Raw genomic sequence first — 24,249 nt, 5'->3', positions numbered from 1 at the left:
CGTCATCACTTTTCAAAGTGTTTAAACTCACCTACAACATAAATGTAAAGTGTATCTTTGTCATATTAAGGATAGGTCGTGTGTCTACATATTTCCAAATGTTATCGGGACTTGATTTTTCTCAGTTTCACATTTACGTAATAAAACTAAGATAAGATACCAAAACAGATACACACAAGCCCAGTTCTTGACCAAAAGTCTAGGCATAATCTTAATCATCTCAATCATACATGTGGCTCCATCTTCTTATCAATTGTCAGGTCTTGGTGGCACCTGCTGTTTGCCCAAACCGAAGTGAACATAGGAGGTATATATCTCAAAATGAAGTAACGGTGAAAATGTTCGCGGATATCATGATCTTGTGTTTATTTGGACTGGCTTTGATACAGCCGTTTACTGTGTCCCTACACACCGAACATATCAGGGTGAAAACTAACCACGTGTTGCAGGTGATAGATGACATGTTTGTTGGCGTCACCATCGCCGGCAGTCAACTGAGGTCTAATCTGAAGTATCACAATGTCAGGTAATAAAACATCGGGGCAAATATGTCTGATTGGTTTGTTACTTGGTTGACGGATTTGTTTGCAAATCGAGGTTCCGGATGAAAATATACATTTATATCCACAAATAAATGCCATGAACACTTTCCACAGTAGAAGTCTGGATTGTATCATGAACATTATGAAATAGAGATGATACCAGGTCGGGTGCATTCTGGTCCATCAGCGGCACTTGTCAAAAAACGGTGCGAAGTAAAGTCAGTTATTCGTCTGTGAACATATGGTGCAAGTATAAATAGGGAATACCATAAGACGTTTAGACAGCTTTACCGGGGCCTTTTAACCTGGACAAAACACATTGTGAATAAAACGTCTTGTGACGTTCTTTGTAATCTTGGTAAGAATAGCCTGTAGGGACTACATTCATCCAGGGAATATAGCTTGATTATTACCATGGTTCAAGAAGCACACAAAACGTGTTTGTTTTAACAGTTCTCCCAAACTGCTGACTCTGGGAAAAGCTGTAGCTCCAGGGCATCTGAGAATCGGTGGCTCGTCACTGGACTACATGGTGTTTGACCCGACCCACAACATTGCTACTGGAGACCAGTTCCAGCTCCCAGGTGAAAGCTATAAAACATTGTTCCATCCTTCTAGCAAACACCTTCACCAATGAGTCCCCTTTTGAAAGACAGATTTCATGTTTCTGTGTTCACATAATCTTGTTTAAAGTGTTTTATATTCAAGATATACAACTGTAAGAATGTATTATTTGATGTCAGATCGTGACAGCAAAATAACATTGTTGCATCTTTCTAGAACAAACCTTCCCCAGAAAGACCTTGAATCTACATGTACGTTTTGAATGATGAATTTCCATATTTCTGAGTTCACGAAATCCAAGTGTGATTTGTCTCTACATTCAAGATATACAACTGAAAGAATGTATTATCTGATGCCTGATCTAGAAACACTTATTTTCAGCAAACACCTGGGATGATCTTAACATGTTTGTTCACAAGATTGGCTTCAAACTGGTGATTGGTCTCAACCTGGTACTCCGCAACGTAACGAGGTGGAATCCATCAAATGCAAAGCTGCTGCTCAAATATTCCTCTGACAAAGGATATCCTTTTGCAGGGATTGAACTGGGAAATGGTAGGTTTCAGGGGCATTTACAACACATAAAAAGTTATTCTTGCTGGGGATGTCCTGAGGAGGAGGTCCCGAACAACCTTAACTTGTATGAGGTGACTGAATGGATCGGTAGTCAGGTTGGTTAATTTTCCGTTTTTAAAGGACCACTGGAATCCAACCGCCTGGAGATTGTGAATACTTTCATCCCGCATGCACACAGGGTGATCTTTTCACATTATCGTGAAGAACGAGAGCAGATTTTCATCACTAATATTACATTTTGAACTTCGCATTGTTATTTATTCCATGATAAATTGATACCGTTACCAGATATTTATATCGTGCTTGCTGAATTTATTTTAATTGTACCTATTTTTCATGAAGAACCAAACTTGTATTTCCGACATCGGAACATTACAATCAGTGATGCTCAGGTGGCAAGTGACTTCAAGGACCTAAAACAAGTCCTCCAAAGAACGGCCTATAAGTCTAGTCTCATCCTTGGACCTGACATAGCCGGTTATAAAGACAAGTTCATTAAAAAGTATGTACAAAATAGAAATTGCATCAATTCACATCAAAAGTGTGAAAAGTACAAAATCATATTAAAACCACTTAAAAGCGTAAAAGTTTCATACACAAGAGAATCCATTTCCACAAACGTTTCGTCCCTACTACCTGTGAAAAGTGACCGTTCCTTCCAGCTTCCTGTCCTTGGGTGGAGCCAGTGTCATAGACGTCTTGACCATCCATCAGTGAGTACCTTCCTTCAGGGTGGGGAAGTATCAGGGCCTACAATGAGTATGTCAGTAGCAATACTCCAGTAATATCACGGAGGGGAACACCAGAAATAGGTTTTAAACATCGTATCCGTGTGGTGACTTGAACCCGGTTCTCCATTTGTTTAAGTGATTGTTGTGTATACAGTAACACAGTTAAAAATTCCTGTTTCAGTTACTACTTTGATGGACACACCGCCAAACTCCAAGATTTTTCTGACTATACAATAATGGACCGTATTATACCTGAACTACAGTCAGTGATGAATACAGTCCGAAGCTATCATGGTCTGGTGGCGTGGCTAGGGGAGACTTCTTCTGGCTATGGGGGCGGCACTCCTGGTATAGACGATAGATATGTGGCAGGCAATCTGTGAGTATTATAGTTATCCAAAGGATTTTGGTTTGAAGTTTTCTATAAGAAGGGTCAGTGAGAAACATTGAATACAGCAGAATAACGTCAACCAGAGCACTTCCGAGGGAGCGCCAGTATACGTTGATGTTGATGACAATTGACAAAACATGCTTGCTAGATGATAATAGGGGGTACATTTGGGAAAACTGGAATCACTTGTATGTTCAAGCATACATGTTTATGGTGTACCATTGCTGATGTCTTAGTATCTGTGCAGCAAAATAATATTCCAGTTTCCTATGTGTCTTAAGAAAGGATGTGTACATGTACGGATATATGATGATGATTCTTATTTTTAGGTGGCTTGATAAACTAGGTGTATCAGCAAAATATGGTTTTAAAAGGGTCCTCCGCCAGTCACTCTTCGGAGGGCATTACTCGCTTACTGACAGCAACAACGACCCTACTCCTGTATGTATTCTTAAGTAATGTCAAAATGTACTATGTCATATTAACGATTAACAATGTAGTTTTGGCCGACTGCAAAGTCTCTTGACAAGGATCGTTGAAGACCTTTAAAAAACTTATTATTATGGAATATTTCGACAATCACTACTTTAACAGCTATTTTCAATGTCCTGTTAGAACAGCTTGAATTGGCACAGAACAACACAGAAGTCAATCCTGTTTTTCTTATAGAGGAACACAATAATTTCTTCTCACAGGACTATTGGTTGACGCTTCTTTACAAGAGACTTGTTGGCAACAAAGTATTTGATGTTCCATCTTCATCTACCAGCATCCGACTGTATGCCCACTGTACGAAGCTTAACAAGTGAGTTGTTAAACCATATACTTTTACAAAACTTGTAAAGCGTATACTCGAAAACATTCACCTTTATCATACTTAAACATATCTTTTAGAATGAAAAGAACGACGTCCACAATGGGCATGAATGGAACGTTGTTTGGCTTCTCGAAAAAAACTCAACTCACAAAACATTTAATTTAAATCCAAATACAATTCGGTTTTCCAGCAAGAAACGATGAAACAATAAATAGGATTATCATTCTCTATCGTATCCATACATGTTTCGAACGAAGACACCCAACATTCCAAAATATTGCAGGTAGAGTTCTGGTCATCTAGACATTTCATCTAATTGTGTGAATGTTGCATATGCTATACATATATGAATTACCAACATTGTAAGAACATTATATCAAAGTCATAATATGCACACACTGAATTTGAAAAATAATGTTTGCCATAATTAAACCCAATACTGTAGCCGAAGTAAAGAACATCATCTCAGGGTGCAGGGTGTTTTCTGAGCCGAATGCTTTGCTCTGTACGTTTCACAGCGGTTTTTCCCTTTACACCAAACGGAATTTGTTGCCGAGGATAGTTAAGACTGCATTTTTCTTTCGCACTGACGTCCTATATTTAATTCAACTGAAGTTCCCGAGAATATTGGGGATAAATAGCATATTTTAGTATGCAGAGTCAACTACAAAACATTAAACGTGCCCCCTTAATGTGTTGCAAAGCAAATCTGTTCCGAAACACTTTTCTTTACTGACATTCATTCGAATCTCTGTACTTCTACATAGGAGTCGCAATTCAAACTTATCTAACTGTATTTTGCGTTTCATCAACAACTTGATTATCTGGTCTGTTTACATGCCTCTGTTGCATGGCTGGAGTACTGTTGTGCCGCGTCAGGCAGAACATATATATATTAGACAAAAATAGTTAGGGATATATTTAAATTTTGAAATTATAAAATATGATCCGTTTATTTATTGACACACCGATAAAATATCAATCATAAAAATACCAATATCCCTAACTTATTTTGTCCAGTATACTTCCATTTTCAGGCGAACACCCGGTGTCCCTACTGTTTTTTCATTGATCCATTCCTATTATTTTCACAGCTGTCTTTCCATTTACACATGAAAATGTTGATTAGTTTTTCCTTCTGCACTAATCTTCTGTAGCTGCCGTATTGGCATATGTCATGAATATATCATCGCGGTTCAAAGGGTCACAAAGATGAATTACAATGTAATGTTTCATGTAGCAGTCTCGTGGCTGCCATCTGAATAAGCATAGTAGCTATACACACGTGACATTAATCCAACATTATGACGCCATTGTGTCCTCACAGGTCGGTCAAAGCAATTCGAGGATATTTTCACAAACAATAAATTTTCACGACATCTGTTTTGACATAACTGGTTCATTTTGGTTTGTTTTACTAAAAACAAATGATATCACTTGACATCATGTCCTCACAAGTCAATTGTATGATATTTAAAAAAAATGAAATGACTCTAGTAGGTTTAGTAATAATCCTACATATTGACATATGTTATGACATCACTTTTGATGTTTCAGCGTATATAACTACAAGCCTGGAAGCATCACAGTGTATGCCCTCAACTTGAATAAAGACCCCGTACTCCTGACTATATCGGATCTGAACATCAATAGCATGGACAGATTCTGGCTGACTCCGGAGGGAGGAGACCTTACGTCAACGTTTGTATAACATGATATGTTTTCTGTCAACTCTTTAGTGAGTGAGTGAGTGAGTATGGTTTAACGCCGCATTTAGCAATATTCCAGCAATACCACTGCGGGGTACACCAGAAATGGGCTTCACACATCGTGTCCATGTGGGGATTCGAACCCGGGTCTTCGGCGTGACGAGCGGACGCCTTAACCACTAGGCTACCCCACTGCCCCGTCAACTCTTGAGCTTAAGGACTGTGTCCGTGTTTCAGTTATCACTGTGTCGTAAGTCGGTTCATAAATAATTGGTTCAAATTATGAGGATAACTTTGAGAGACATTTGCCAGTTTTCATTTTCTTTCCAGAAAAGTCCAACTCAATGGCAAAACACTGGAACTTGTCAATAACCAAATACCACACATGATGCCAAGATCTTTGGGAAGTGGGACGATGAAAGTACCCGGAAACTCCTTCGGCTTCATCGTCATCCCTGACGCCAACATCGCGGCATGCCAATCACAAGGCCACGGTACCATTATCGGATAACTGAACCAGCATTATTTCCCTATTACGTTTAAATAAATTATTTACAAAGGCTCTTTAACGTTTGTGTTTTGGGACTTAGTCTTGTTACTCATCCTTGATATGAAGTTCCCACAAGCAAGTCACCCAGAGGGTTTGTACAAGTAATGATGGTTAGATCTTCAGGAAGAGTAATGATTAGAGTGTTTCCTGGGTGAACAGTATCAAACGTTATGGACATTGCTGTTTCATGTCATTGTCGAACTGATTTTACGTCTCAGGCTGTGGGATCCGTATTTATTAAGATACGTCTGGTGGCCGCACACTAACATGACACTCGGAATTGATTGTTTGTTTTTGTATTGTGCTTGCCCTCCCCCTTACTAACGTCGGTTTGATGATAACAGCCCAGCCAGATACCAGGTCGCAGTTTAACGTGAATACTCCACTCAGATATATACTGAGTCAAAAAAGAAACTTCACATTCTTTCTTCAGGGCACTATAAAAGAAAACAAGAGATGGTAAGATGGTTAAATTGTTATTATTAAATTGCTGAGATCTGTGTGATGTACTCGATACACTGACAGTGCCATAATCAGTTCCATTAGGCTACACCGCCGTTCCAAAACATGGGTGTGCAGAATGTCAAGTCATAAGAATAAAAACGCGAAATTTATCAGTTCAATATCGTGTATGGCCGCCCCGCGCATTCACCTCTGCCAAACACCGTCTCCTCATCGACTGCCTGATGCTTGTGAACAGGTGGTTTGGGATTCTGCACCATTGCTCTTGCAAGGCAGCGCCAAGTTCCTGCAAATTCTGAGGTTGGTTCCTAAGACCACGAAGCCTTCTCCCAAGTGCATCCCAAACGTGCTCTATTGGATTAAGGTCAGGGGACCTCGATGGCCAATCCATGACGTTGATTCCAGCGTTTTGAAGGAAATTTCGTGTCAACATCGCGGTATGCGGCCAAGCATTATCATGCTGGAAATGTAGACCTGGGCCATGAGCCGCCATGAAAGGAACGAGTTCAGGGGTGAGCACCTGGTCGCGGTAAGCAGCAGCTGTGAGGTTTCCACGGATGACCAGAAGTCGGGAACGGTTGTTCCCACAGAAAGCACCCCACACCATGCAACTTCCGCCCCCGAATCTGTCGACTTCCTGTACACAAAATTGGGCATACCGTTCACGACGTCGTCTCCGTCCGCGAAGCTGAGGGTAAACCAGGATTCATCGCTACAGAAGACTCGATTCCAGTCTCTCTGGGTCCATCGGAGGTGACGTTGGGCCCACAGCAGACGTTGACGTTGATGAAATGTCGTCAATATTGGCCCACGATATGGACGTCGAGAATGGAGATTGGGAGTCCGCAACCGATTTCGAATGGTCTGTGAGGACAGTCGACCTCTAAACATCTCAGCCCTGGTTCGTGTAGCCGGCAGAAATCTATCACGTAGGTGGCGTAGGACGATTTGACGGTCTTCTGCTCGAGACGTCACACGTGGACGACCCGACCTTGGGCGATCAGAAGTGATGCCAGTTTGTTGTAGACGACCTTGCAAGTCATTCACAGTACGACGGCTGCATCCCATTGCTCTGGCGACGTCAATAACTGATCTTCCCGCTTGCCACATGCCAACGGCACGTTCACGTTGCACATTTGACAATCGTGGCATTTCAAGTACCGTTAGAACTGTGGTTTAAAAGTGTTTTTTTCAGTTCTTGAGGCCAATGCAAACACGAAATGACGAAAACTTCGATGCGAAGATCACGTGATCGACTGCACGTGCAAAACCTGATTTGGCACTAACATCATAGCACGACGAATGGATGGGTTTGATTGAGGTTTGCTAACGTTTTTCTAGAGTCGAAAGATAGGGATCCCATTTCTGATACATAGATGTATCATCAGAAATAAATGATTCATTATTTTTCAAATTACATTTTGTGAAGTTTCTTTTTTGACTCAGTATAGTATGGTCTCCCAGCCAACAGGTCCTCATCCCGTCATGCCGAATGGTAGGCGAGGGGAAGCAACAAGTAACATTTGTGAGCGTCATTGATGTGGTGTGGCGAGGAACGGAACCGCACACATTCTAGTTTGCAGCTGAAGTACAACTTGGTTTAACGTCGTCTCCATAAGTTAGCATGTTTGATTGTGTGCGTGCGTGCGTGCGTGCGTGCGTGTGCCCGCGTGAGTGCGTGCGTGCTCGATCAGTAAATGTTTCTATTTTTCTTATAGCCGAGCACCTGGAAGAATAGCAACAAGTACCACCTGTATCTATTATAACAATTGGTGTCCTTTTAACATGATGCATATTTTTGTTGATCAAATTATTTACTTACATGATGTAGATATTATTAGGTATTTGGTTCTTAGGGGTTGCCCATATAAATAAAAACATGAACGTTGATTATCGAGGTCAGTCCGGTTACTATAAATACATCACAATATATTGTCACCTACTTTGAGAGTCTACTCCCTGAGTCAGACAATGGAAGTGTACATTGATGCAACGTATCAAAAGTTCCTTGCCCAGTAAATCTCATATACATAATTGTCAAGCAAAGCAATGCAACCATGAGTTGAAAAGTTTATTAAATAAAAACGCCCGTATAAACCGTATATACGGTGAACTACAGAAGAAAGAGTCAAACACTGAATAGTGACAGTATAAGAGCATACTATGCACTGTTGATGATAACAGTAAGCTACAGAAATATATGGAAGGTATTATGAAACTACAAAACTAAATCTTGGCATAAAGTGGTTATAACTGTGGCAGTATTATCAGAATGTTTGCAGTTAGTGATATTATCATTCTAAATGCATGAACACAGGAGACTGGGTGAGCAATAGTGATGGAGGTGATGTTTTAAGAAGTGGACATTTCTTTCCTTTTGGAAGAGTTGATGGAAGAAGGGGAGATGGTTATGAGAAAAAAGGTTCATAGAGTGTCAAAGTGTAATATACAAAAGATCAAATTTTGAAACAGACATGTTGAAACAGTAACAATGACTTGCATCATGAAGCGAAATGTGAATTTGAATGTTACTATGCAGCATTAGGTAATATGTACGAAAAGGCCTAAAGTTTAAAGAGGTTCACTGTTCAAGGATAACCACTTCTTGCTTATTATCTACAGTGCAGTCTGTCAAACTCGGACCCTGTCTTTCTCGGATTGCTGTATAAACAGGACTAAACTCACGGTCCCGACGTAATCCTTCTTTGTTGTCATAATAAAAATGTTTTGTATCTCGGACTCTCATTATGTCGGATTTCGGACCAAAGTGTCGGCCCGATAAGGTAGTTACACGTAAAAACATTGCTATATAATTTGGACTGAGCAGGAAGTCCGCTTGGCCAATAAACCAAGCGTAGTATGGTTTCGCCGTACTCATTTCCGGGGTTGTTTAGCTGGCGTGAATACAACCAGCCAACAATATCAACGTAGTGATAGAAGTAAGAGACATGATTCAGCATCATTGATCATCGGAAATTCATAAAAACTAATCCAACAAAATAATAGGCAAGTTTGCAAAGGAATTGCTTTTTGTATTAACTCCGACTGTTTTCGTCCATTGATTCATACGTTTGTTTACAAAGGTAATCGAGAACGATGCATTTTGCTCACATAATACAAGCCACACATAATTAGTTACAGGTTTCACATAATATTGTATGTCCTTGTAATAGATAGATTTTGAGCATTTTGTTTCATCTTCTGCAAATGATGGCCAAATAAAGGATATAAATCATTCGTCAAAACCCATATGTACACAATCAATGTAACCGAATACTGTTCGTAGAAGCTTATCGTAACTGTATGTATATTCCCATGGTGATGATCTGGAAACTCTTATCAGTGATAAATGGGGGCATGGGTATTTCACTGCAGCTAAAACTATGACAATATTACCAACAGCTTTTATAATCTTTCAATGCAAGTTTTCGACAAACCAAAATGGTACTACCTATTAGTGATACTAAAAGGAACCAAATACTTCCCCGCCATCAGTCACGTTGTAGGGTTAATCAGGTGATACCACATAAACAGGAAACATAACAAAAAGTCACGAAACACGAGTGTCTAACACTTGACTGATATGCAGCCGTTGTCCTTCCTGGTATTACTTTCGAATGCTTCCTTTCATTGATTCCTACGTTTATTTACAAAATTAATCAAGATTATTTTATGACTTAGTTACATTCATTGACACAAAATTATTCACATAGTACAAGCAATACATAATCAGTTACCAGTTTCTCATAATATTGAATGTCCTTGTTGTAGATAGATTTACACAAAATTTTGTCGGCATCTTGTGCAAAGGGATGGCCATATAATGGATATAAATCATTCGTTAGAAAACCCATATATACAAATCAATTTAGACGGATACTGTTCGGAGAAGCTATCGCAACTGAATGTTATTCCTCTTGCTATAATATGGAAAGCATTATGAATGAAAAAGGATAATTCACAAATATTATCACAACTTTATAAATCTTCAAATACTTAAGTAACTTGAATTTGCACATTATCCTCAGTGCCATGAACTAGTCCGAAATAAAAAATTGTAGCTGACCAGTTACTTACATATGTGTTCATTTGATAGATTTAACTAAAATACAAATACACAATGCATGACTGTTTCTGTTTTACATACACTTGTTAACTAACACAATAATATAAAGCATGCAGTGACATTACAATTCGAACTATATAACATGTTACATGGGATAGGTGTTGACATGAACTGTAAGGACTTGCTACCCTATCCCTGTTCATTCACTGAAGTCACGATGTGGCTGAAATATTGCCAAAGTGACTTTATATTTTAACTCACTCACTCACTCATTCACTGAAAACAACGAGCATGAAAAGAGATTATCTAAAGAGGATCTGGGATATATTTTCATTCGTGAAAAGCATATATGTACAAAGGTGAGCTAGATTGACAGTTGAAATACCTATGGAACAATTTTGTCAGTTTTGTAAGAAATCCAGTCAGGTAGATGGACTGAACTAGCTAACTAAACATTTGAGTCTCAAACTTTCTTATGTTACAGTGTCACGTGTGCTGATTAAACGTCGCCGCTTGTTAATCCACGGAGATGAAATTAGTCATTTGTAGACGGCTGAAGCCGGCGATAATCCTGTTTGGCCCAACATGTCATTCCTGCTATCATAAGCAAGCACTCTGCATCAACACAATCACAACCTGACCCTCACCAAGCAGCTCGCCAAGCTGTATGCAATCGTGACGAGAATTTCAAATTTGTATTCATACGGACTTCCCCTCCTTGGAGGACACTTGAGTATGGATGTAACTTTGTTGATAATTCTTTAACAACCTTCGATTATTATGCATAGTTTAAAACAGGTTCCCATTCCCCACAGACAAGTTGTGTCTCGTAATAAGTGTTTCCACTTTGCGAATTTAGCATGTTACGCATTTTGATCCTCGATGTCTCCTACACTTCCGATCACCATTCGTGGGAAGTATGAGTGAATCATGTTCAAGTTCAATGAATAGAACGGTATATATGTCATGTGAGCTGCACATGTTTGCCTGTATTGCTGACAATCCGATCAAGTCTCTTGCTTTTAATATCCAAGAAACTGATGTCAGCTGGACTGATCACACTTAATCTCATTATACAAAAGCATCTAACGTCAGATACATCAGTCTTAAAAGCTGATTGCAGCTTTGATTTTCGTCCAAAACTCTTCTTTGTCATTTTCTTGTGTAGGATACTTAATATACGTATCATACTCAATCATGTCCCGTATATCTCTACTGAGGATTCTATTGTCCGGTATATCGGTATACCACAACACACATAGGACATCTCTTCCAGTGTGGATGCTCTCCAACTTGGCCATGTGAACTTCATAGTCACACCAGGAGCTCTTTGCAAAGCTAGGTGACAAAACAGCAATGGTCTTCCTGCTTGACTGTATAGCATTAATGATGTTGGCGGTGATGGCTTCACCAACCATGAAGTCACGGTCATGGATGCATAACCTCAAGCCGTAGGTTCTCTCTAGAACAGCCCGCATTTCTTCAATGACGAAACCTCTGTCTGCCTCAGCATAGGAAACAAAGGCATCATAAGTAAAATGGTCTTCTTCTTGTCCAAGTCTTTGATACCCCCTGTACTTCCGTCTTGTGGTGTAGTACAGATAGCGTAGCTTCCATCGATATCGGTACACCATACCAGCTCCAAATATCAACATGGAAAGCAGTATTCCTACTACTGCTGTAGACAGAAGGGGAATAACTATTTTGCAACGTACTTGGAGCTTCGCTTTAACATTTTCTATATCTACAAATGAAATTGTTTCCCTGTCTGATAAGGTGCATTTTGTGTTGCCAGGATCTTCAATGGAAATAAACGGCCTTGTAATCCATTCCAATGACTCCAGTGTCGAACAATCACATTTCAAGATGTTACCCTTGATGCTCAGATGAAAAGTGTCGTTTCTATTACTCATGATATAGTCAATTTGATTTGTCAGGTGTGTTGGAAGGCCTTCATACCTGTTTCCGGAGATGTCTAAGGTATGGAGGTGCGGCATGTGCCTAATTTCAATGTTCCAGGAGGACATCATGTTCCAGCTTAAATCAATAACCTCAAGTCTGGTAAGTCTTCTAAATATCAATGACGGCAGTTCCCGAATAAGATTGTGTGAGATTCGTATGACTTCCAAGTTAGTTTGGTTGCCAAATATCTGCCCATTTGTGTCCGCTAGAAGGGACACTGATAGGTAATTTCGACTTATATTTAAGACTTTTAGTCCATCAGCATACATAAAAAAACTGTGAGATACATATTTACAGTAATTGTCTGACAGATCTAAATATTCAATTGTTTGAATTTCATGTATTGGGCCTATCCAGTTTGTAAAGATATTGTGTGAAATGTCAACAGTTTTAAATTGGTTTGCTTGAAAGTTGAGCTCAACAATGTCATAGTTCAATTTGCTGTTGCTAATATTTCCATAGGTTGCATTTGGAGGTAGTGGTATCTTATAAGGAGGACGTAAGATACTGGTTTGGTTATATTTTACATCAAAATAGGGACTATTATGATGGTTACGGTACGAAAGGCTATGGCTGCAATGTGCCTCAAATTGTTCACAGGCATGGATGCTGTTATATGAATATTGAACCACTGGCTGGGGATCAAATGAGGGCAGCGGCTTGGGGGAGAGGAATGTGCCTCTAACTGCATCAACTTGATTGAAGGGGATATTAGATGAATACTGGTTATAACAGAAATTTTCCGCAGATTTGTCAGTCTATCGAGACTCAGGAGATAGGTTCCAAATGTCACTCTATTGTGATTCATGGATATTATTTCCACTGTTTTCATGTGACCGATGCATTCCTGGTCTATGAGTTCCAATCTATTTGCATCAATATGAATCTCTTTTAAATTAAGATCAGTGAAGTATCTCGTATTGTGTTTCTTTAGGTGAACCCCTATGGCAAATGTTGTCACTATTCTGTTGACCTTTAAAACGCTTAGAGAAGAATTTCGAAGTCCATATATAGCTTCACCCATGCGATCAAACCCTAGATACTGATTGTCAGATATATCGAGTGTATCAATATGCCTTAATGGCCAGAATGCACTTGCTTCAATAAAGTTGATTCTACATTTGCTTATGTCCAGGTTCCTGACAGATGGGGTGTAGAGAAATGATGTATTCAACAGGGTTTGAACTGAGCAGTGGCCCCTTTTGCCTGATAACGACAGCGTAGTAAGATTCTTCAGTTTCGAAAATCCAGTCCCAAACGAGGCATTCCGAACACCGTCAATGAAAAGTCTCTGAAGAGCAGTAAGATCACCAAGCGGTTTATCCGGGTATACTGAATCTGCGATCTTGTTGTTGTTTGCAATGTTCAGCGTAAGCAATTTTTTCTGCTCTCTAAATATGCCCTCTGGATATGCTGATTCGTTAAGTTGGAGATGGTTTCCATTGAGGTTCAAATGTAGCAGATTTGTAGCTCCTGCAAAAGTGTGCACATGCAATCTTTTCAGTTGATTGAAAGACAGATCAAGATGTTCCAAAGCAGAGAACCATTGAAACGAGCCACCTGGCAGATGCTTAATACTGTTGTGAGACAAACACAGGTATGATACTGAATTTGGAATCTGTTTGGGGATGTTAGATAGATGTTTGTCCTTACAATTGGCGATCAACTTTCCATTGGGTGTGACCCTACATACACAAGGCTTACAGGAGATGTCCAATTGTTTCCCTAGAGTCAGAGAAAGGCAGGCAAGGAGCAGGCACAGGACGCACAGCAACATCTTATCTGAAAGCATGAAACAAATGCTGAAATTACCAAAATAGTCCTATGATTGTTTCGTTTGTAACCTGCGAAGCTTTATTGAGGGTGTATACTTATATGTCATTTATCAAGGTACCCTCCAGACTGAAGTTCACAGCGTGGAGAACATTTCGACTAAGGTCTTCAGTAAGGGTTGTGACCTCCTGTAGCGTATCTTACAGCCACGCAACGTCTCCTCATGGATCTTAGGACTCTGTCACACTTCTGCGTATCCTAATTCCTTATGACTTGCGCATTAACATTTCTTTCATACGCAGTCTTACGCACAATAACCACCTCATATTCACCTCAATCGTTTTGTGTAAGTTTGTTCATTCCATACACGGCAATACGCTGATCTCCAGGCACGAGCTATGAACCGCGTATGTTGGACGTACACATGCGTACTTGCAGCGCGGATACAACGAATCAGTACCGTTTGTCCTGCGATCGGGCAGCGCATTGTACTTATTTATAAAGTATGACAAACGCACAGATAGCGTACTTGTCGAACATCCATGGTATACTCGACATTTGGTATAAATATTATGGCTTGGGCGGGCCATGATGACAAAAGGTTGATGTTCATGCTATAGAATCTGCACTGGTAACGAAAATAGCGGGAAACAGACGCACTTTTTGAAGCCGCCGTAAGTACGTCATCCTCACCCTAAGACTTAAAATTGTTTGTCGTGAGCCATTAAAGGCTCTTGCAACAGCGACCACAGACTGGCCAGTGTCAAGCCTCCCCATAACATGTTGACTTTCTTGATTTGAAAGGCGTGCAATTTCCGAAGAAAGATTAAAATAAAACGTTTAATTTGTTTTCCAGCTGACATTCAATGTGCCTGTTCAGCTGAAGCAAATATGCACCAGGTGACCTCAAGAATTTGCTTTTTCACATGTGCAGTCCGTGTTTTTCATCTTCATAGACGACAAAGTCAAGGTTTGCGCGTGAACTTTCAATTTCACGAAATTAAAGCATTCCCACTGTTTAAAACTATTTAATATACTTGTAAACTTATTTGATTGAACAGAAAAAGAGAAATATCGAAATGTATCATTATCTTACTATTCCACATGTTACATACTTTGTAAACATTGATTCATTGCAAGATTATGCTGCGTTTTGAAATACTGTCACGCCTGTTCGGTGAGGTAACAGAAAACTGGCTTCACCCAATATATCTTCATGGGTCTTTGAGGTCTTCTAAATGAGTGAACGTTAAATCCACCACTTCACGTTTTGTGAAACTAGGATATCATCTAGTATACTAGATACTCCTTTGAGAACGGACTGTGACCTATACTTACTGTCTTAGAAACCAGATAAATAGTAGAATCTTCTTTGTAAAGATATACAAGAATACATGTGTTTGAGAAGCACTGATTGCCCCTTAATGCATTGATTTACAAGCAGAAGGAGTGAGTGAGTTTAGTCTTACGCCGCTGTTAGCAGTATGTTTCATAAGTACACAAGGAAGACTTCCAACGCTGACTGACTCGTGACATTTAACAGTTGACCTTCCTCCTCAAGCCAGCTTTGCTTGTCCGGTTAGCCCTAAATATAGATAAACCGGGAATTATCTCTCGAACAACTTCAAGTGTCGCATGAAGTGTTGTAGTGTCTGAAGCGTTGCTCTTGTCACGTTACAGCGACACAATTCGTTCTGTTATCGTAAAACAAGAGTGGAGTCGATTCCCACTACATGTTGAGTATGTGTTTGTGAATTATCAAGTAATGACATCCGGCATTTCCTGTTGCACAGTTGACTCCTACCAGAAACATGGAATACATATCTGAAGAATATTATCATTGAAATTAACATATGGTGCATGTCAAAATAATCGTTTCCATCGGATATCTTACATGACGCTCTTGCGTCGAACGTGGAAACGTTCCCTACATATGCACATACAACTTTTTGAAAGCTTTTCCGAGAAAGATACATGCAACTAATTGTACGCTGTTGAAGTAATTCATTTATAAACTAAACTGTTCCCACTCATGAAAGCCCTTTACTGAATGCCTCAATGAACCTCTACCAAATAGATCCGTGAAGATTCGGGCTAGAATTGATGCTTTTCGTAAGAGGCGATTAACGGGATCGGGTGGTCAGGCTCACTGACTTAGTTGACACATGTCATGGTATCCCAAATGCGTAGATCAGTGCTCATGCTGTTGATCACTGGACTGTCTGGTCCAGGCACGATTATTTACAAACATCTGCAATGAAGCTGGATTATTGCTGTTATTGCGGCGTTAAGGGGTTAACCCCCTGGATGCCACAGGGACATATATGTCCTTTCCCTTCAACCCTCAATTTGAAGTCCAATAAAAATCAAAATATCCCACGCACACAAATACACTTCACAGTTTCGAATTCTGCGGGAAATTTCCTGTTTCTTGATACCATCCACTATTATTTTAGACAAAGCTCAAGTGCTGAAAATGACCTTACAAAATAGGCTTCATCGAAAATGGCGACATTTTTGACACAGTATGAAATCGCGATTCACAGCGTTATTTGCTGTATGTTTTGAAATGTGAAAATCGGATAATTACTGTTAGTATTGAATTTCAAAAATAACATATTTATGATCACTGATATCAGTTTTACATGATTTCGCTAATTATAATTCTGAAACGTTGCCGATGAATCTAGAATCGGTTGGGATGTTTTCGAAAATGCACTTACACGAACCCCGTAGAGCGCTTTCCGCAATCACGTTTCGCGAAGGCCGGTATTGAGACGCCTATTACATCACGTATATTTCATAATCAGCTTCGAAAAATGCATCACTGAATTCCCCATACATTTTAGAATCAAATTGCAAATGGTCTGTTTCACCAATAATAACTGTCTAGATAAAATGAGACGAAACATATTGGGTGTGAAAACGAACGCTGTGCTTGAAAGACTGCGTTAGTCTGAAATGTAGACAAAGACAAATTCCTATTTTACACTGCGTAGCATTTTCTGAAATTTTTCAACATTCATCCGTCTATTCATTACTTGCAATGGCTCAATACCTTTAGAATATACATGGAAAGAGTATCGTAGCAAGAAATAGGAAATTATAAATAGATACAATGCAATGATTTGATAATTCATAAAAAATTGTCAAAGTTTCCGTGCAGCGTGACGCCATGACTGACGCCAAATCACGCCGAACGACAACGGTAATTATCTGCATTTCTGTCCTTTTCTCTTACTTATAGTGAAAACGATAAAAACATATAACAATACACAGATAGTCAGAATCATTCTGATTACTTACATCTCATATTTATGTACAAACGATCCCTAAATCAGTGGAAGGGTCCTCACAAAATCCTGTGTACCCTTGTAAGCAAAGCCGCCATTTTGTAAGAAATCGGTCAGCGGTAGTGATGTCATACGTCAACATTGTTGTACATATTAGGCAATTTCTTTGAGGTGAAGGTCGGTTGAACAAGAGTGAACACAATCGCCATATCCTTCCGATTACACTGTCATTATTATGATGTATATTTTGCGGATATTTCGGATACTTTTTCATGAAACTGACTTCAGTATCTACATTTAGCCTTGTTCAATATCATATCATACAGGCATATAGGGCTTACGGTGTTTTATTCTTTGAAAGTTTTTGATTGTTTGAATCATATTTACATAAGAAATTGACATATTTATAAACCTTTACACAAGTGTTAGAAGATCAAACGTAGCCATAACTGCAATTACTTTAGTTCTTATGATGTACAATATTCAATTTATTTGGACTAATATTGCAATTTCATATGAACAGGTTAATGAACGGTGATATAATTCAACCTTATATGCAAAACTGATAATATTAATGACAATGATTTATATATGGTATGAAATGTACATGCACACATATTTAAAGGAATTGTCTTGTTCATTACATAATTGTGTGTCGTTTTATAGACAAAAGAATGATGCATATAGATCGGCAAGGTGCGCGTTTCTTGGCAACGTTTTATGATTCTCTATCATTGTTTTCGATAATATATTCAATTCATATTCGATTAAATAATATTGTGATGACAGGATATCAAACTCTAACTACTTATAGGAAAATTGTTGAAAAATATATATACCATCTCATGTGTTAATTCGCACAAATCTTATATCCATATTCTAATATATAGTTCCATATATAAAAAGCTATCTTTATGCATCTGTCATTGCATACGTATGAAGAGAAATAGCTTCATAATCATAAACAAACAAAAATCTTATCCCAAACAAAATTTTCGGGTGTTGTGAAATATTATTTTTATTTACGTTAAATTGATGCCAAACAGGTGCGCGTGTTGGTCACAATAAGATACGCTGTCAAACTGTCTAATTGTTGATATATTCAGGACTCTATTTAAAAGAAAATCATTCATTTTATGTTTTGTCTAAAGGGTGTTAAATTCTGACATAGAAGTCTAGACCTTTTATACAATTAATGGAAATTAAGTGAGATATATACTAATCTGAATACCAATGTCGTCGTTTTCCAACGTCGCAAAATGCACAAAACAAGCGATGACGTCAACTAAAATGTTGTATTATTTTCAACAATTTCGTTACATTTGAAGATATGGCTAGTATTCTGGTAATAACGATGCAAAATTAGTCAAATTACATCTACACAAACAGGAGAATATTTGAATCTAAGAACTAACTTATATATCGGATAGGGCCATTCAAATCGCTATTACGTGCTTTCACATGTAATACGTTGTCATCTTTTCTTATAAATTGTGAAACTACCAAAGCGCATCCGTTCACATTGGGGAACTTTGAATTGGAATAGTGAGGTTCACCATGAATATAAAATAACGAAAATATAGCGTCCGTATCAGCACCACATTTTCGCCAAGTGATCTGAGTTACATTGACCTAGTGTTACGCATAACGGAGTTATGCCCCCTTATAATTATACGTGTATGACCTCTCTGTCGCCGTTTGACGTCATAGAAGAAAATACATTTTTGACATTTACTGCGGGTCATTTTTAGTGTTGAGCGTATAACGTTATGCACAAGCAGATAAACCCAATTCATATACACTTATGTCGTTCAGATATCAGGCTGTATTTTCTTCGCTCACACTTTCCGTAAACATGCCCCATTAAAAAATTCGTAGCACAGTGCTTTTATCGGTGCGCGATAAAAAGCGGAGAAATTTACTGTTTTTTAACGCATAACAAAAATTTGGACAACATTTAGCAGGTCTATTTCTCAAACCGCCAAGGTAGCTGCACTTATATTTATACCAACGGATAGGAAATTTAATATTCTACATTTCTGTGTAATTTTATAGCCTTACGTAGATCCAGGACCACGCGAGAGCAATTCTCGCACAACGTTCACTTTTCAAAGCGTATGAAAATGTGCGCCTGAAAAAAAACTCGGCAGCCAGGGGGTTAAGAAAACACAACAACCAACCAACATCGACCAAATAGACAAATAGTCCAGAACCGACACTGCCGTTCCATGACCGTTTCAACTAAGTCATCAAGCAATACATGCAATCAAATCAGTCGATTCGTGTGACAAGCACAGGCTGATGGGAACGAAGTCTAAAGCGGAACACCTGTAACTGACATGTCGTCTTCAAACAGCCCTTAGAGTTTTGTCAAAATAGATGAAAATGTCATCTGCATGAAGTTACCATTTTGTTCAATGATCAACTTTGTTGTAGGTGGTGAATTTGTTAATATTTTTGTCAGTTCATCATAAACATATTGGGGCGGGCTAGTGGTTAAAGCGTTCCCTCGTCACGCCTAATACCCGGGTTCGATTCCCCACAAGTGAAGCTCATTTGTGGTGTCCCCCGCCGTGATATTGCTGGAATATTGCTAAAAGCGGCGTAAAACCATACTCACTCACCCACTCATAAATATACTACCCATCAAAAGTTAAGACTCACTTAAAGCACTCACTATATGCTATGCATATATGTGTGGTTACATCGAAGATGAATTTCTCCACTAACTTTGTGGAACCAACTGCAAACTTTATGCAGATGAATTGCACGAGGATCATGCATCAAATTGCTAAAAAGCATGTGCAATTATCGTGCATGTGAACAGCTGTGTTGTGGTATAATTTTTGTTTTTTAAATCGCCAATTTTCACTCAGTTTCATCATTTTTTTAACCCATGACAATAATCTATGTTCAACGTTACGAATCTGTTTTACAATACATCAGTTCACGTGTAAACAGTACCTTTAAACGGTATGGAATTTTTTGCAAAATCTATTTTAGAAGAGTTGACTTAAATAAGTGGCTACATTTACACTAGTGAGTCTAAACTTTTGATGGGTAGTATATTAACACTCATATTCACACAAAATAAATGATTTCTTAATAGAAATATATGGATTCATCAATACAACTGCGCCAATGGCTCGTTTGAGTTTGTCATGTAGAATAAACAATTCAAATTGAGGAATTCAAAATACATTCTCACCTGCAGCGTTTTTACACCTAGTCAACAGCGGGCATACTCATGTGTCGTTAGGATAGCGAGAGCACTGCATCTGCTGGAGACTTATCGTAATGTGACTCCTATTAGAGGATACATCAGATGACATCCCACATCCGTTCACAGAACACAGGTCTTAAGGGTCATTCACATTTGAAGCATTGTAGTTGAAACTGAGAACTGGGTTTTCCCAGTCATCTCGTCTGAGCTTTTCTCCTGTGTAAATTTGCTAAGCGGAGTGAAGATTAATGATGAGTAGGAACAGACAGAAATCACCTCTATTATATTCAGGTTTTGGCGTCTAGTTTGGTATATATTATCTGTGCACATCACTTGATTGCCACGAATGTGTTCAGGTATATGATACTGTTAACACATGCATCATCAGCTGTTTCATTGTAATCTATCCTCGGTGCTTTATCTAATCATCTATCAGACTTGAGTCAACACAGAGAATCCAACGGTAGATGCTATGATCAACATCATCGGGTTACACTACCACAATCCGAAATATCATCAATCCGCAGCAATCAGTTTGAACACAGAATAGTATTTATCATCCAAAACTGGCTCCCACAGTACTTAGATATCGCTTGTGTGAGATCAATGCTGTGATGTAATAAAGCTGATGACGTCACAATAATATGACCTCACTGAGATCACTGCTCAAAAAGCCGAATGGCAGTTTTGTGTTCAGATAAATTCATTCTTTTACTGATAACTGATGAAAAAGATTTGGGATGATTAACAGAATTTCACTCACGTGTATTCTGATATCAAATATATACACTCGTTAATTTAATTAAATCTATAAAGTCCTAGAGGCTGTTGAGGTTGGATACTTGGCAGATGTGTCCTGGGGTGTATCATTTGGTAACCGCTGTATGCGTAGATATTATACGACATAATGTTATCTGATATAACCACCACCACCATGATGAATAAATAAGAAATCTTATGAATTTAGATTTATTAGACGCATTACAGTATCCTTATATTTATCTTATTCTACATCACATGAAAGTGTTGATTTTCTGTAAGTGATTCCTCGGTATAACTTATGTCAGAAATGTAAAACGAAATACGAACGAATCGGGTCTCATAACATATGTTATATTTGGGATTGCACTTTCGCAGTAAAGTACACATTGTAGTACTTTTGTTGGGTTGAATCCCATGCGGGATTCGAACCCACACCCTCAGTGCCAGGCACCTAATCGCCAGCATACAAAGTCTGTCGTCCAACGCAGCCACCGCTGCTTCCGCGAGAATCGGGTCTTGTCCGGGACGTAGTAAATTCAATAAGACGAGAGTATGTAGAGACTCCACCTCATATACATGTATATAGTCTGGTCTTATTGAATATGATATACTACGACCTAGATCTCGAGCGAAACTGGACGTACATGGATCTTTAGGCAGACTTCATGCACAGATCATACGTCAACTGTTCACAGTTCTTGAGCCAACTGTAGGTACACACATCTTGAGCCAGAGGAACCAAGTCTTGGGACGGGGCTCACAACAGACCCATCAGTGCCGATACAGTGCGTAGACGTTTATCACATATCATATCGTTGTCGTGTCCTCATCACTCACACCGTCAAAACCGACTTCAATGGGCAACTCAACATCGAAATTGGCGTTATCGACAATGGAGAACTTTGCTTTTCTCTCATGAAAGCCGGTATTGTGTTTCGACTGTCGATGACAGAGTGAGAGTATGATGACGGCGTGGGAAACCGTTTTCCAATGAGTGTATTGTTGAAAGAGACTCTTGGTGTAGACCAAGCATCATAGTGTGGGGTGCAGTCGGTCTGAACCCGATAACTGGCACCGAGTTGTTCCAGAATCTCGGTCCAGGATGATGAAGTGACGTGACAGCTGCTCGCTATAAGACCCCACTTTGTACCACATTTTGGACGTTCCAGCAAGACAACGCTCGTGCCCACACTGCCAGAGTAACATTGGACTTGCCAAGACAACATGGCATCCAAACCCTACAATAGCCTGCACTCACTCCGGATTTGAGCCCATTAGAACTCCATTGGGACGAGATTCAAAGAAGACTGAATGACCTCCACCCAAGGCCGACAACTGCTGCTGGATTCGAGCAGGCATTTCCCAGAGTATGGACCCAAATGCCTATTGCTTTCATCAATCAGCTAATTCACTACCCTTTCATCGTTGCCCATACCGGCCACACATAATACTGACTTTGGGGTATCTTAATGGTACCATTTTTGGTGATTTTGTTTTTGTGAACTCTAAATGTCATTCCCGAAAGTGTGTTAACCCGTAATTTGTCACGTTTGAACTCAATCCTCCGTTTTGATTGTTAATTAGACTGAATGAAAGTGTGTGTTTTAAGGAACCGCCATCGGTGCGACATTTCTTTTGTGGTTCAGTATATTTCCCAAAGTGTTGCCACTGTTTGGAGTTGTCTGCATTTTAGTGCATTATTTTGACATAACATGTCGTCTGCAGCCCGAATTATGTACTCATGGACAAACGGTTAGTTAGAGCAACTTATGAATTCAGAATGGAATACCATATGGAATACCAGATCTTTTTTGTATATAAGAAATATATTCAAAATAGTTTTCTTGCCTTATTATAGAAACATTATTGGTAGAGTTAGCAAATGTATTTATCTCCTGTGATGTTAATGTACTGCGCTGATAGCTTTATATCTATGTACATTATTTAGAATGAGATTGACAAATATGTAACACTCTGACACGTGACCCATATGTTATATCTTACAACTGTACCATGGGTCATGTGGCCAGAATTACGAAGTAAAGTTAATAGATTGAATAAAACACACGTCGAGAGCGTGAATATTTCTTCTTTCCGGCTACATTAAATAAAGTGAAGAGTTAGAGTAAAGTTGTTACATGTTATTCTTCATTTATGACGTCTAGGTTACATTATGGGGTAAGCCATTTAGACAAGAAGCCACCCCATTTGGCACCAGTTGAACTCCAGTTCTTGCAAAACTGTTTCTTTATGCACATGAAAAAGGTTACTGAAAACACTTCCAAGGTCACAAATTATCGTTCATAAAATCAACGTCAAATACCCACGCGCATCATGAGCATGTGTTTATGAATCATTGCAGAAATTACGATGATACCGAGTGCTTTCGGAGAGTTGTACGTATCTTGCTTTATCGGTTTGTCAGTTTGTCAAAACCCTAAAGAACTGCTACTCTTCAATTGAGTCAAACATAGGATATTTGGTTCCTCCGTTTCCCTGGACCCAAAACTCCCCATCAGAAAGAAGACAAATTTTTGTATAACACGTTTACCTCAAGCCTCGCAACTTCGTTTTGTAAGCATGTTCATGTCAATTTCAGGGTCAGATACAGACAGAGACATACACCAGCTGACATTACCATGCAGTGATCCATTTCCGCCAACTACTTACTACTATGGTGACAGTTTCGATGCTGCTCATGCATATTTTCCACAAGGTATAGAATAACCGACTCCTTACGCATATTCACCGATGCTCTATCTCTAATAAAAAAATAATACACTTCAATGATTCATGCATGCATAATCAGTAATTCCAAGATTTAGAAG

General features: G+C 39.1%; 3 protein-coding genes across 5 annotated transcripts in view; 2 read left to right on the top strand and 1 right to left on the bottom strand.

Annotated features, from left to right (window-relative positions):
- The first annotated feature begins 338 nt into the window (after positions 1–338).
- The window catches only part of LOC124291175 (heparanase-like), a 53,067-nt gene continuing 29,156 nt past the window's right edge, over positions 339–24,249 (top strand). Inside the window, exon 1 of the mRNA XM_046728108.1 lies at positions 339–526. Within this exon, the coding sequence (XP_046584064.1) occupies positions 339–526 (188 nt within the window). The remainder of the gene's footprint in view (positions 527–24,249) is intronic.
- On the top strand, positions 1,569–5,893 carry LOC124291169 (hyaluronoglucuronidase-like). Its single transcript, XM_046728106.1, has 7 exons — positions 1,569–1,661; positions 2,345–2,395; positions 2,595–2,792; positions 3,134–3,245; positions 3,500–3,609; positions 5,179–5,322; positions 5,661–5,893. Exons 3-7 carry the CDS (start codon positions 2,650–2,652, stop codon positions 5,839–5,841), a joined length of 690 nt encoding a protein of 229 aa, XP_046584062.1. The 5' UTR covers positions 1,569–1,661; positions 2,345–2,395; positions 2,595–2,649; the 3' UTR covers positions 5,842–5,893.
- LOC124291165 (toll-like receptor 4) overlaps positions 12,838–24,249 on the bottom strand; it is a 71,850-nt gene continuing 60,438 nt past the window's right edge. For 2 of the 3 annotated variants that reach the window (XM_046728100.1, XM_046728101.1), the window contains exon 2: positions 12,838–14,152. In XM_046728100.1, coding sequence (XP_046584056.1) covers positions 12,894–14,147 — 1,254 coding nt within the window. In that variant the 5' untranslated portion in view covers positions 14,148–14,152 and the 3' untranslated portion in view covers positions 12,838–12,893. Of the gene's footprint in view, positions 14,153–20,644; positions 20,876–24,249 lie in introns of all 3 variants that reach the window. The other variant, XM_046728099.1, reaches the window with a different exon arrangement.

Source organism: Haliotis rubra, unplaced genomic scaffold (genome assembly GCF_003918875.1).
Source record: "Haliotis rubra isolate DU_JTF1 unplaced genomic scaffold, ASM391887v1 Scf484, whole genome shotgun sequence".
Taxonomy (NCBI): domain Eukaryota; kingdom Metazoa; phylum Mollusca; class Gastropoda; order Lepetellida; family Haliotidae; genus Haliotis; species Haliotis rubra.
The sequence above is the reverse complement of the archived record's forward strand: the minus strand, read 5'-3'. Positions and strand labels throughout refer to the sequence as shown.